Source organism: Pundamilia nyererei, unplaced genomic scaffold (assembly GCF_000239375.1).
Source record: "Pundamilia nyererei isolate P.nyererei 1_Seehausen unplaced genomic scaffold, PunNye1.0 scaffold00104, whole genome shotgun sequence".
In the NCBI taxonomy this organism is placed as follows: Eukaryota; Metazoa; Chordata; class Actinopteri; order Cichliformes; family Cichlidae; genus Pundamilia; species Pundamilia nyererei.
Genome location: NW_005187505.1, coordinates 1,811,779 through 1,825,128, shown reverse-complemented (window position 1 = coordinate 1,825,128; position 13,350 = coordinate 1,811,779). Strand labels below are relative to the sequence as shown.

The window sequence follows — 13,350 nt, the reverse complement described above, 5'->3', positions numbered from 1 at the left end:
ACCGCCACCAGTAGGCGAACATGGGGTTAGTATCTTTCCTAAGGATACGTGGCATGCAGCCAGGAGGCAGCCTGGTATCGAACCACCGACCTTCTGATTAGTGGCTGATCTGCTCTGCCACCTGAGCTACAGCCACCACCAGGTTACTAAAACTATACAAAAGCTTACAAAAGCAATTACACAATTATTTGCAATATTATCATATATAAGAATGAGTGGGTATTTATATCTCATTTAAAAAAAACTCACAAGCATAGTAAAAACCTGGCTATAGTGACAACCCTGCTGTCAAACAAAGCAGGTGAAATTAGGTAGAAATATGCATGAATAAAGAAGCTTCCTACGCAGCACAGTAGACTGAATTTGTGAATGCTGCCAGCAGCGCTGAAGTAGAGACTAAAAGTAGTCAAATTCATTATCCATCTAGAACTGACACATCAAAGTCATTTTACACCACGGGCTGCATACAGCCCACTTTGGTCTGAAGTGGACCGAACCAGTGAAACTTGATAAATGTGTAAAATTACAGAAAAAGTGCTTTTTTTGCACTTTTTTCTATTTGGTATAGATACTTTCTGTAGTAAATAGCAGAACAACTGAAACTATTTTGTCCAGTGGGCTGGATTAGAGTCTTTCCCAAACCGATTCTGGCCCCTGCGCTTTATGTTTGACACCCCTGAACAGCTCATCAGCAAGCAGACCCAAAGGGAGTACGCATTTTGACAATAAAAGAAGCCAGGTGCCTGCTCGCCTGTGTCCGACACTATAAACACCACTCTCCCTGCGATAAATGTTAGGCATACGTAGGTACTACACACTGCACACATGACTCACATCACTGTATACAGATTCCCAAGATGCTATCTGTCTTCTCTCCTACTCTGGCCCAGGAATGGCCCGACTGCTTCCCTCCTTTAAGGGTAAGACTGTGCCGTGATGCTGACACTTTTCTTTCATCCCCAAAGGATGTGTGCGTGTGTGTACTTGAGAGTCTTGACAAGTTTCTCTCTTTGTCGTGGCTTCAAGAGAAGGCATCCGAGTGCAGTTATTTACCCTGATTGAAGACTTCATGTGCTTTTGCAACATCAGTGTTCAATCATGAGAAAGTGGAGAGGGGACGCAGTTTCCTGCCCCCAACTGCGGGGTCTAGTTTGGTTGTGTCAACACTGTCCAAGCCTGTGGTCAGATCAAAAGCCGTCTCTAGTGTAAGGACTACAGTTGGATATTTGGTGTCCAAAAAGATCCCCACTTCCTTTTTCCCATACCCTGACCCCTCAGCTCCTCGACCCCGAGCAAAGCTGGATCACGTGATCTCAGTGGTTCGACTCATCAGAGGCTTAAAATGAGTTTTAGCGAAGCAGGAGCGGCACCAAGCTTCAGTTTTTGGATGTAACCTGTCATGCTTTAGTGCTCTGCACTGATTTCAGCTTGTGGTTAATGATGCAACCTTGCCCCCAGCTGAACCAGCAATGACGTTACACTTGAAACTCTGTCAATTTTCTTTAGGAACAGCAGAGGGTGCTGTTGTTTACTAGATAATCAGGAGACTTGCTTAGACTCAACATGAACAATCTGCATGCTTTATGAACTGGGTACAGCTTATCACTTATCGTCTGAAGAAACGAACAGTACTGTATTTTCTTTTCTGACACCGTGTCCTGGTCCTTCCTTTTTAACTGGCAGCTAAATGGTGCTTCTTCTTCTTCTGCTTTTTGTTGTTTAGACAGACGCTGTCCTCCTCAGAACATTAGTGATGGGTCGGTCGCGAACGAAATGGCTCTTAGATGGCTCTAAGAGCGACGCGAGCCGACTCCTTATCGCGAGCCGTGTTTTTTTTTCTTTTCTTTCTCTCACCCTCTCTCTCGCACTTTTTTCCCGCTTCACTCCGCATGCGAGCCTTGTGCTTTACGCTGGGAAGAGGGGGGAGGGGCGGTAGTTACACTCAGTAGCACAGGAACAGAGCAGGAGGGAGAGAGAGAGAGAAAGAGCCAGGGACAACAACGTCACATTAGAAAGGTATAGTAATCATCCACAACTATTTTCAGTTGCAGATGATAAAGGATTCAGAAAGTTTATTCACGCAGGCCCATATGACAGAGAATATGCATGTTCTTTTTGTTTTCATATTATAATTTATATTTAATTGTGTTGTGGTTTGTAGTGTTTTGTGTTGTTTCACTTTAAATTTGTAAAAGGAAAAAGCTGAAGATTTAAATAGTTAAAAGTTGAAATGTGAATAGTTGCTTTTTGTATTATATGATTTATTTATTACATTTTATGTGGAGTAAATAAAAGTATATTTACGGTGGCCCCTACAGATAAAGCACATACAAACTCCAAAACACGTAAAAACTCAGAAGCACGTAAAAACTCAAAACACGTACAAAAGACAACAGAAGTGCTCCAGGATGCTGGGCGCAGTGTTGAGCTTTTGTTACCTAGTGGCTACACAAGCCAGCAAGTACCAACGACTGGATTTGGTATGTGGTAATAACAGGTAAATGAACTTTTTAAAAAAAATTTATTTGACTACATTTTAATGCTTGTGTATAAATACACAAACAATACACATATGCTTTCATGCTTTCAATTGTGTAATTTAGGTGATCTAGGTAGCTCTGTTTTGGAAGTTCAGTTCATGCTAGAAATGTGTTTTGGAGTTTGTACGTGTTTTGTCTCTAGGGGCCACCGCATATATTTATGTATAAACATATATAAATAAAACCACTTTTTTTATATTAGTAATTCCTTTTGTGCATAATTTTATATTATTGTTAATAATAAATTAATTAAAGCAACAAAACAACCTGAAGAGCCGGTTCGGAGCTGAAAGAGCGCTTTTTAGTGAGCATCTGTCACACAAAACTTTCTCCACTTATGTTTCTACTGAGATTTCTAAAAACACAACAACAATGATAGGGTCTCGGATTCGTTTAAGGGAATCGTTTAACGTAGTATTGCATGGCAAGATCGTCTCCTTTCAAACAGAACAAAAGGAGTAAATACATGTTTGTGGAAGTGGTTAAATGGCCTGCATTTGTATAGCGCTTTACTCAGTCCCTAACTAAGGACCCCAAAGCGCTTTCCACTACATTCAGTCATTCACCCATTCACACACTGGCGATAGCAAGCTACATTGTAGCTGCCGGACACACTGGCGCCACCGGGCCCTCTGACCACCACCAGTAGGCAAACACGGGGTTAGTATCTTGCCCAAGGATATTTGGCATGCAGCCAGGAGGCAGCCTGGGATCGAACCACCGACCTTCTGATTAGTGGCTGACCTGCTCTGTCACCTGAGCTACAGCCACCCCGTTGAAATCCCATCACTACAAAGCAGCAAGACAGAAACAAATCTAGATCTGACACTATTTAAACCATCCGAACTGTCCATATTGAAGAGGATTTCTCTCAATACAAGGCGAGGCTGTTGATGTAGGAAGAAATTTCTAGTGCTCTAGAGTGCTCTAATCTACTCTGGTTGTCAAATATTCAAAAGCATATCTATCATTATACCAAAACAAGTTCAAATAAGGCCCACTTGATGCTGTCATTTTAAATTTCTTATTGGAGACTTATTCGGACCTCCTTTATGCAGTAGTTTAGGAGCATTTAACTTCAAGTTTCTTTTACATCTGCTTTGCTGCTGGAGGATTCTGGCTACCACAAAAGGGGGAAATGTAACATAGTTAAATAGATTGCAGGGATGCTCCAGTTTGAATTGGTGTTTGATGTTTTTTTTCTTTGACTTTTTCATTCATTGGATCAATCAATAATTACCTCAGTGTCACTTCTTTGTATTTTATGGTTTTGCTATTTGATCTTATTTATCTGTTTTCTTGAAGGATATAAATTCATTCCTTTAAGGAATTAATTATATGTGTCAATAAGTAATTACATTTTGATATAAATAAATAAATGTGTCAAAAATTAATTAATTAACCATCTGAGTTTGTCAGTCATTACTTTTTACGTCTTTAACCCTTAAAACACCAGTTTGTTTGTACATTGCACTTGTTGGAAGACAAATGCTACTGGATTAATGGAAGAGTCTGGGACATGTAATTGATTAACGTCAACATTGATCATCTTCTATTGTTATTTTTGTGCAGGGAAAGCAAAATAGATCAAACTATCTTTCAGCTTGTTTGTTTGTTCACAAATTGAGAAAATCATAATATGTTTTCCGAAATAATACATGCAACCTGATTTATTTTTAACCATCATTGCAGCTACATGTATGGGAATAATGAACAGTATCAATGATTTTTATGCGATATTATATTTTTGTGCAGTGACAGAAAAACAGAAAAACTCTCTCAGCATGTTCATGTTGTTTACATTCACAAAATGTTATAAAATTCCAATATGGCTAAAGAACCAAACAGGACAGGCAAAAACAAAACAAAAATTTTTCTACTTTGCCCGACTTTATTTTTTAAATTAGCACCAGTCCTTGTTGTGAAAACTAAAATATTTTTCAAATTCAGAAACTACAGCCTTCAAATACCAGTCAAATTACATATTACTACTAACTTTTTAGGAAAAATAGCAATAAAGTTCCAATTTTTTCACCATGTAATTGATAAAAATTCATATTTTTTTCACTCATCATTGCAGGTCAGCACCAGTAACAGTAACAATGCCTTTTTGGCATTATTTCTTCTTTTGATGAATAAAAAAAACAAAAACAAAAAAAACAAACTCCCACACATAGCGTGTTAGTGGCCAGAAATGGCCATTTAATGACCAAACGACCACTACGATGAGCAAAATTTGTATTTCGGTGTGTGTGTGCATCCTCATTAGCAGCAGGATGTGCTAACCACAGTAGCGTGGTCTTTGTAGGCACACTTCCACAGCTGGAGAAAGTGGCTGCTGTTCTAATCCTACAGGTGCACCTTTTGCACCTTTTTCTCATTTTGTTGGTGGGCTGTGGGTCACACTCTGATTCAGACTACTGTATCTTGGGCTCAGTGGCAGAAGCGACTGATGAGCATCGGGGACAAAGCTATCTTGCAGCTGCTGAGGTCACCAGCATGCACCCCTCTTCTAGGATCACTCTTCATTTGTAGATTTTAAAGGACTCCCACTCTTGTGAAGTGGTTTCCATGGGACAAAGGCATTATATCCCAAGACATCCAGGAGATTGTAGAAAAAAAGCTAGCAGCCAGCAGCTAGTTTTCCTTCAACAACTCAAGGTGCCAACATCCTGCCTAGGTCATCCACACTGGAAAAGCTGGGGAGGTAGCTTTGCGTTGCTTCCCCTGATTGTGCCAACAAGAGCCAGTTTTCATCTGAGGAGTTTCTGTGCCAAGGTGAACCCCTTTCCCTTTTTTACTTTATAATAATATTATATATATATAACTATATTCTTTGCCATCAGGTCTTCGGCCTCGACCTCTGTGTCAGTAAAGTCACCTGTCACAAAGACAAGAAAAAAAATATGTTAGCAGTCTGTCAAAAATGCATTTAAATAAAAATTACATTGCTATTAGGCACATAAACTGAATTCACAATATTAGATCACGTTAGATCATATGGTCAGCACACCAGACTTCTTGGAAGTCATCAATGGATTCGTCATCTTCAGTAAAAAAAAAAAAAAGTATGTGCTTTAGTATTTTTTTTCTGATTACTTGTATAAAAACTGTCCAATTATTCACAGTGGACACACGTCACATATTAGCACATCTGGATCACAAAACACCCATTAAACCACCCACCCATACAGAACCTAGCGGGACTGGTTCAACTTGACATAAAGCGTTTGTGTATGTGTGTGTGTTTGTGCGTGTGGTGTCCTGGTTTTCCTCGCACACCAGACCTGGAGCGCTTATCCCGTGGGGAGGCTGGCCACACCCAAGGAGGAGGAGCGCACACACCCGCAGCTGATCGGGATCGTCGGGGGAGTTACATAGCAGTGTGACAGAGAGCTCCTCGACGCTGGTTTTTGCGTGAGACTTCCAGTTAGTTCTCCAGCTCAGTAGCGGTTTTTGATACGGGCGACATGGGCGGTTGCCCAGTGCGGCATCGTGGTGGAGGGCGGCATCACGGGCATCGGCGAAAAAAAAAAGGTGCTCGTACTCATGCTGCCCCGACGTCATGCCAGCGCATATTGGGAATGGCATAGGCACCGATCGGTCTTCTATCGCCCATTTGCTGGGAGTAAGGGCGCCCTCCGTTTGCGAGGTGCGCCTGGTGCTTGCGGCACAGGGAAGAGAGAGCGAAGCGGCGGGCGATTCTCTGGCTGGCTGGAGCAGCATCTCATAACCAACTCGCAAAATAAAACAAAAATAAAAACAAACCAACAAACACGAAAACACCAGACATTATGACACAGACTTATAATTTGCACCGATGTTTTTTTCGAAATTCTGTACGCGAAAAGTGAGCGCGAGAGCCCTCGGTGCAGCTGCTTGCCCTTGAAGTCAAAGTAAACTTTATTGTCATCTATATACAGTACAATATATAGAGAGACGAGACGACGAGGCTCCGGTTACAGCAGTGCAAGTTAACAAACAATATATATAAGAAGAGTAAGAAAATAAATATACACGTTAGGACTAGGGGTAAAGGGACCAATAACAATTTAAAAGTCATTGGATAATTGCAGGTCATGTATCCTGAAACAATCAGTATCATATTCAGAATACTTTAATCCCTAAGGAAATTATGTGGGTTACAGTTGCTCCAAGAAGAAATGGTAAAAATAGTAACAGTAACAGACTAAACTCCAAACAATACTATGTTAAAGATTTTACACATTTAAGAAATAGCACTAATAAATACAGATCACTCAATTATAAATATCAAGGATTAACAGAGGGGATTATAAATAAATATCAAGAAATTGACAAGAATATTACAGAGTATAAAAGAGCGTGTGTAAAAAAGGTGTAACCAGGGGCGATTCTAGGATCAGAGCTTTGTGGGTGCTGAGCACCCAGAGAGCTGCCCAGCCAGGCAAGATAAACCTGTCTCTGTCAGTTCCTGCATCCTTAAATGTTGTCCCGAGTTCTCTCTGACTGTCACTTTGGTGCATTTAAACCCCTGTTCCTCCCTGTCCTCATCGTCTGTTGTCTTCGTCTCCGTTATCAGTCATCATAATTTTACCATCTCTGTGCAAGTCTGCAAATTTCTTTATTAAATCATAAGATTCTTAAATTCATCAAGTCTCTCTGTGCCTGGGCCCTCGTCTCAAAACATCACTGTTTTGTACATTTTAACACAATTTAATCCCCACATTTGTGAAAGAAAAGCAAAACACTTTTTTGAAAAGTCTGTAACAAAACCATCAAATCTGATCAAGGTTATTTAAATGCTGCAAAAGAAGAATGGTTTGGAATAATAAAAAAAAATACATATCCTAACCTTAATTACTGGGGGAGAATAATGAATGATGCTCATAGTGAGTAAAAAGTAAACTGAGTGCATTTTTTGGACAGAGATTCACTTTTAATGTGTATGTATAATATAATACAGATACATAAAAAACACTCCCAAAACAGAATAAATTATTACAAATAAATTATTACAAATAAATTATTACAAAATATTAAAAAAAGAATATAATATGCCTCACACTGCAATGCATTCTGGGTAGCTTGTTCAAATGGGTTGCACTCAGAACCCTGAATTGAAGAATTCAGAAGAAACTTCTACCATCAGTTTTGCTCAACTTCAAAGCCACAGCAATGATGAGAGATCCACAATGTGCTAATTCATGTCCAGTGCTCTTACATTCAGTCAATTGGCTGCAGCTGCCATCTACACCTTTAAATTACATTCTGGTTTCTACAAGTCCTGCTGAAAAACCAGTGTCCTTTTCTAGCTAAAGCAGGGGTATGAAACGTATGGCCCGCGGGCCGGATCAGGCCTGCAAATAGGTTTAATCTGGCCCCCGAGATGATTTTGTAAAGTATAAAATTGAGATGCAATTTTTCAATAAAAGAAACTGCTGGGTTCTGGCTACCTTTACCCTGGGAGCCGGTGTAGGCACAGGAGCAAGCTGGACCTCTGCTGCTCCCACCCGAGGCACTGAAATGGGTGCAGGAGTCAGCAAGGTCACAGTTTCCCTCACCCGGGGAACCAGAACAGGCACATGCAATGACTGGGCATCCGCCATACCCACCCGAGGAGTTCTCATGTCTGTCAGATTTATTATATGGACGTGGTGACAGTGTAAAGACAGCCTGTACTTGTGATTTTCAGACAAATTTTGGGAGCCGTTTTAACATTGGACTTTGTGGAAGAGTTGGATGGAGGAAGCTGTGCGTTGGTGACATTTATAAAAGAACCATAACATCTACTACAATAATAACAACATTGGATGAAAGAGGGCAATGATGGCTACGTTTTGAGGGTAAAATGATGGCTATAGACCGAATGCTGTGGACACAGCAGCAGTTGAAAGAGAAGATTTTAAGATCAATTTTTCCCCTGCTTCCACTCTAGCAGTTGAACTGTCTCATTCTAACCTCCAACATTCCGTCCCACACACACCCATTATAGACTCTGAAACGGATGAAAAAAGCATGAAACTTAAACTGGAACTGAAGTAAAAGTATAGAGCATAATAAAAGATAAATACAAGCTGAATAGTTCAATGTCTTGGCTTAATTTTAAAGTTTGAATGGAGTCTGTCGGTCAACGTATGTGGAAGTAGTTGGAGTTGAAAGAGGAGTAAGTCGAATGAGAATCTGAAGATTCTTCCATTGAAATACACTATAGATTTTTGCTGAATAAAGTTGAATAATTTAAAAAATATATAAAAGTTAAAAATGAGAAAAATACAAGCACACATGTCCAAAAGAAGATGAATCTAATGGTGGTTGAATGGGTTTTCTAAGTTGAAAAGTGTTGAAGGAGATACAAAAATGTAAGGAAGATGAAGAGTAAATATCACCCCGAATACCTGTTTCCCCCGGCATTATACAAGAGGTCCATGCGACAATATTTAAAACTGCCTTTGTTTTTTTAGATTTACAAACACAGGAACACGTGAGATCAAACGCCAAACACATGTACATTCTGTTCCCTGCCATTGTGAAACAACAGCAGAAACTCTCCGATCTGCTCAATATTAGATGGTAGTAAAGCGAGATTAACTGTCGCAAGCCCTATCTCAAAACAGCTTGCATTGTCGTGCAGCAGCCCCTGAACCTCCGCATGTGAAACCCCATCGGCCTCTTCGTACGGCACCCTAGCTGAAGACGGTATGTTCTTCAGAGTGATCCGGCAAAATAATAGAAAAATATACTTGTTTACCGGTTTCTAATGTAAGTGTTGTCTTTTGTGTGTTTCAGAAACATGCCAGCTAAAGGCCCTCTGCAGTCTGTCCAGGTGTTTGGACGTAAAGTGAGTAAAAATGTGCAATTTAATCCACGTGTGGGGTTGCGGCTAACTTGTCTTGCTAGTCGTAGCTGTAATGGCTGATATTAAAAGGTGGTGGGCCTCTGGTTTTACACTGCAATTCCGCAGTAAATAAGCCAGTTTATATGGTATTTATAACATTAAGTAGTAATAATACTTTCATTGAAGCTTGTAATTACTGTTAGATGTGATGTAGGTGCTACACACCGGACGGTTTTGCTTTTCTTTAGCTTACCACGCTAGCCCTGGTGCTAGTGTTAAGTTTGGGTTCTGAATGTCAGAGTTAGCTCAGGTTTATCCTCATACAGTCAAATAAAACGTTTTTAACCAAACCATTAAATATCGCTAATCCGTCACATCACCTTGAAATGCGGAGTTGCTGTCACCTAGGATTTTAAATTGAATCTCGATGCGTACAAATGAGCGGAAATTAAGAGTTAAACATTACGTCAATTGTGTATCACCAGATTGAACACGTTTGTATGTGCCATAGATTTACTCATTTACTTCGCCATGTTCATTTTCCACAGTGGGTTTTCTCGTGTCATTTTATGTTTTATATTTTACTTTAATTGAGCGACAACAGTTTGTGAAGCCTGTCCCCACCCGATGAAGTCGTGCATCAACTCCTGATGTTTACAGATTTGACTAAAGCTGAAGAAACATCTGAACTTTCTGTTGCAGAAAACTGCCACAGCAGTTGCCCACTGCAAGAGGGGGAATGGCCTGATCAAGGTGAACGGCAGACCCCTGGAGATGGTGGAGCCTGCTACGCTCCAGTACAAGGTGAGTCCTAACAAGAGAGGTGAACATGAGTGATGTAAGTGGTCGTTATTTAATTTTGTGCACATCAAATGATGTCACAGTAGAGCGTGAAAGCTCTTTCTTCAGGCAGTTGATGTTGGACATTGTACATATGGGATTGATTTTTTTTTTTTTTAATTTAAGCATAAATCTAGCTGCATTGGAGTTGCTTTTGGTACTTACAGTTGCATGCGTATATTTTAGAATACTATATGTAGAATTCAACAATTTTAAAATTCAGTTTTAAAACGATAGAAAGGATTTCCTTTTGAGAAACATCAATGACATAAATTTGACATCAGTATGTGATTCTTTTTGTAAGCTTTTGGAGCCAGTGCTCTTGCTTGGTAAGGAGCGTTTTGCTGGAGTGGACATCAGAGTCAGAGTGAAGGGTGGTGGACACGTCGCACAGATCTATGGTAAGCAAAGTATTTCCTCTCTATAATTTTGCTCATGATGTTTTATGATTAGTGTTGAAAAAAGGCTCTGAACATCGACATGTTCTTCTCTCTCAGCCATCCGCCAGGCCATCTCCAAGTCCCTGGTTGCATACTATCAGAAGTGTAAGTAATGAAGTTTTTTTTGTTTTTGTTTTTTGTACAAACATCACTCTTTTGTAAATAGGCATGTTTAGAGTTACTCCAGAGTACTACACATAGGTGAGAAGTGGAAAGTATTTGATAATCCCATGGTGCATTTCTTCTTAATAAAATCGTAAACCGTAACACGGTACAAAATATTTGGTTACAGTTAAATACATTAGAACTTTTCTGATTTGACAACTCCAGGCTTTTGAATGCTATGGTAGGTTAGCCTACTGTTGAGCTATTGGTGTTTGCTCTATGCTGCATAAAACTGGGCTAGGACCGACTATTTAATTGTTTGCATTGGAATTGTTGCGTGATCATAAGCAGTGGGCTGAGCTGTGAGATAGAACTGCTGTGTTGTGCTCACTAGAGCAGGTCATTGTCAGCATGAACTATTTTTGAGATTCACAGGAAGGTATTTCAGAAGCAATCTAGAAGTGGCACACTACTTCACTAAAAATATGCATCTATTCTAAGTCACTTCACAGAGTACATGAACAGGGCAGGAAATCAAAAATAAGATGACTTCTATCATCTGGTAAATTTTTAAAAATAAAATTCCCCCCGTGTGTGCAAATTTCTCTGCTTTAGATACTTGAGTACTCGTCCATTCTGCAGTAACTACTACTTTTTAAATATGGGTTTTGTTGGACATAACACACATTTATAAAGGAGCTGTGAGAGTAGAAATGAGTTTTTATTACCTGATCTGATTTTTGTATGTATTGATGTACAACTGTCTCTTGATGACTAGGAAAGATCAGGGTTGCATTGTGGATATGAAACAGCTGGAAATTCTGTAGTTCTAACAAGTTCATAATAAATATTGAAACGTAGCACAAGGAAAAAGTTAGTGCAGTTATGGAAATCTGCAAACAGTCGAACCAGTGAGGAACATTTGGCTAGACTGCATATTACTCTGAATCTTAATCTGGACTAATCTGTATTTGTTTTACTGTAGATGTGGATGAGGCCTCCAAGAAGGAGATCAAGGACATCCTGATCCAGTATGACAGGACCCTGCTGGTTGCCGATCCACGTCGCTGCGAGTCCAAGAAGTTCGGTGGACCTGGAGCTCGCGCTCGCTACCAGAAGTCCTACCGTTAATCCCCGTGTACATTTTCATAATAAATTGGAGGAACAAAGAAAACAAATTTGTGATTTTATTTATTGACTTGCTCTGTTCCACGGTTATCACCCCTGGTTATTGTCATCTTACAACTGCTCCACTGATTTGTTTTGGTTGCTAGGCACCTGCAGCCACTTTCTATTCACAATAGCTCAAGTACATTCAATCAGTGGGAAACAATATCACAGACGATTACCTATGTGCAGCTGCATTTGTTTTTGCTGACAGTCTCTAGTACTTGTGATGTTACTCAATCTGAACCATGGCTCTCATATTAGGTAACTCTGAAGCTACCAACAGTATTTACTGCTAATGTGGTCACAGAAATTACCTGCAACTATTGCATTTATCCCAGTCGTTTGCTATTTACCACTGGCCTTAACTATTTAGTAGTGCTAAGTTCACTACATAGGTCTTCAGAAAGGTTACAGACTGTTTGTTTAAACAGCAGAAATGTTTATGTTTTGATATAAGAAAAGGACACCAGATAATATTGACAGTCACACTGATTAGCTGTGTGATAACGTGCACAGACTGTAAAAGATGCAACTTGTAGAAAGTGAGTGAAAATGTGCCTAAAACGGGCATGTAAATGGTAAATGGCCTGTATTTATATAGCGCTTTACTAGTCCCTAAGGACCCCAAAGCGCTTTACATATCCAGTCATCCACCCATTCACACACACATTCACACACTGGTGATGGCAAGCTACATTGTAGCCACAGCCACCCTGGGGCGCACTGACAGAGTATTGTAATATCCAGCAGGGGGCGACTCTTCATATAGGTTATATGGATGTTAATGGCAAAAACAGGGAAATGCTTCCCTTTTCTTTTGGGATGACTTGCTGGTCTTAAATCTGATTCAATATCACATCTCTATTTAAAATTCTATGGACATGGTTGAGCCTTTATATGGGTGTGCAGTATCACTGGCTGCAGGACTCTCCTAGAAAACCAGCCATAAGCAAAAAATATTAACAAAGAGCATAATGCTTCCAAATCTCTCATTGATTAACTTGGTGTGTAAAAATGTCTAACTGGACTTTTATATAACGCCTTTTTGGGCCTTACTGATAATTTAAAGCAGTACAATACCAACACAAAGCATTGTTAATTAGGCGAAACAACCAAATGTGTGATGCAAGATCATTTTTTGTGTGTAATCTTTAGCTGTCAAAATGTTAAGAAAACAGAAGACGCATGAAGACACCAGGAGACAATAAAATACAAAAAAAACTAAGGGCCAGTTTTTATTTCTGCATTCCAAGATGTTTGTGTTCTTTTTGTTTATAATTTTTATACTACAATTGCAACATTCCACCAGTAGATGGTGCTATAGCACCATCTACTAAACCAATGGTACCAAGCATTGAAAAGTAACACATTTCTCCCCTCTACCACTAAAAGCCCCGAGAGAGTGTTCAGCTGGTCAGAAAGCATCATATAGCTCAGA

At 39.8% G+C, this 13,350-nt stretch overlaps 1 protein-coding gene across 1 annotated transcript; it reads left to right on the top strand.

Annotated features, from left to right (window-relative positions):
* Positions 1–9,136: 9,136 nt before the first annotated feature.
* On the top strand, positions 9,137–11,920 carry rps16 (ribosomal protein S16). The gene is made up of 6 exons (XM_005740858.2): positions 9,137–9,218; positions 9,309–9,360; positions 10,060–10,161; positions 10,502–10,598; positions 10,695–10,742; positions 11,728–11,920. The coding sequence occupies exons 2-6, from the start codon at positions 9,313–9,315 to the stop codon at positions 11,871–11,873; spliced, it is 441 nt and encodes a 146-aa protein (XP_005740915.1). The 5' UTR covers positions 9,137–9,218; positions 9,309–9,312; the 3' UTR covers positions 11,874–11,920.
* The last annotated feature ends 1,430 nt before the right edge of the window (positions 11,921–13,350 follow it).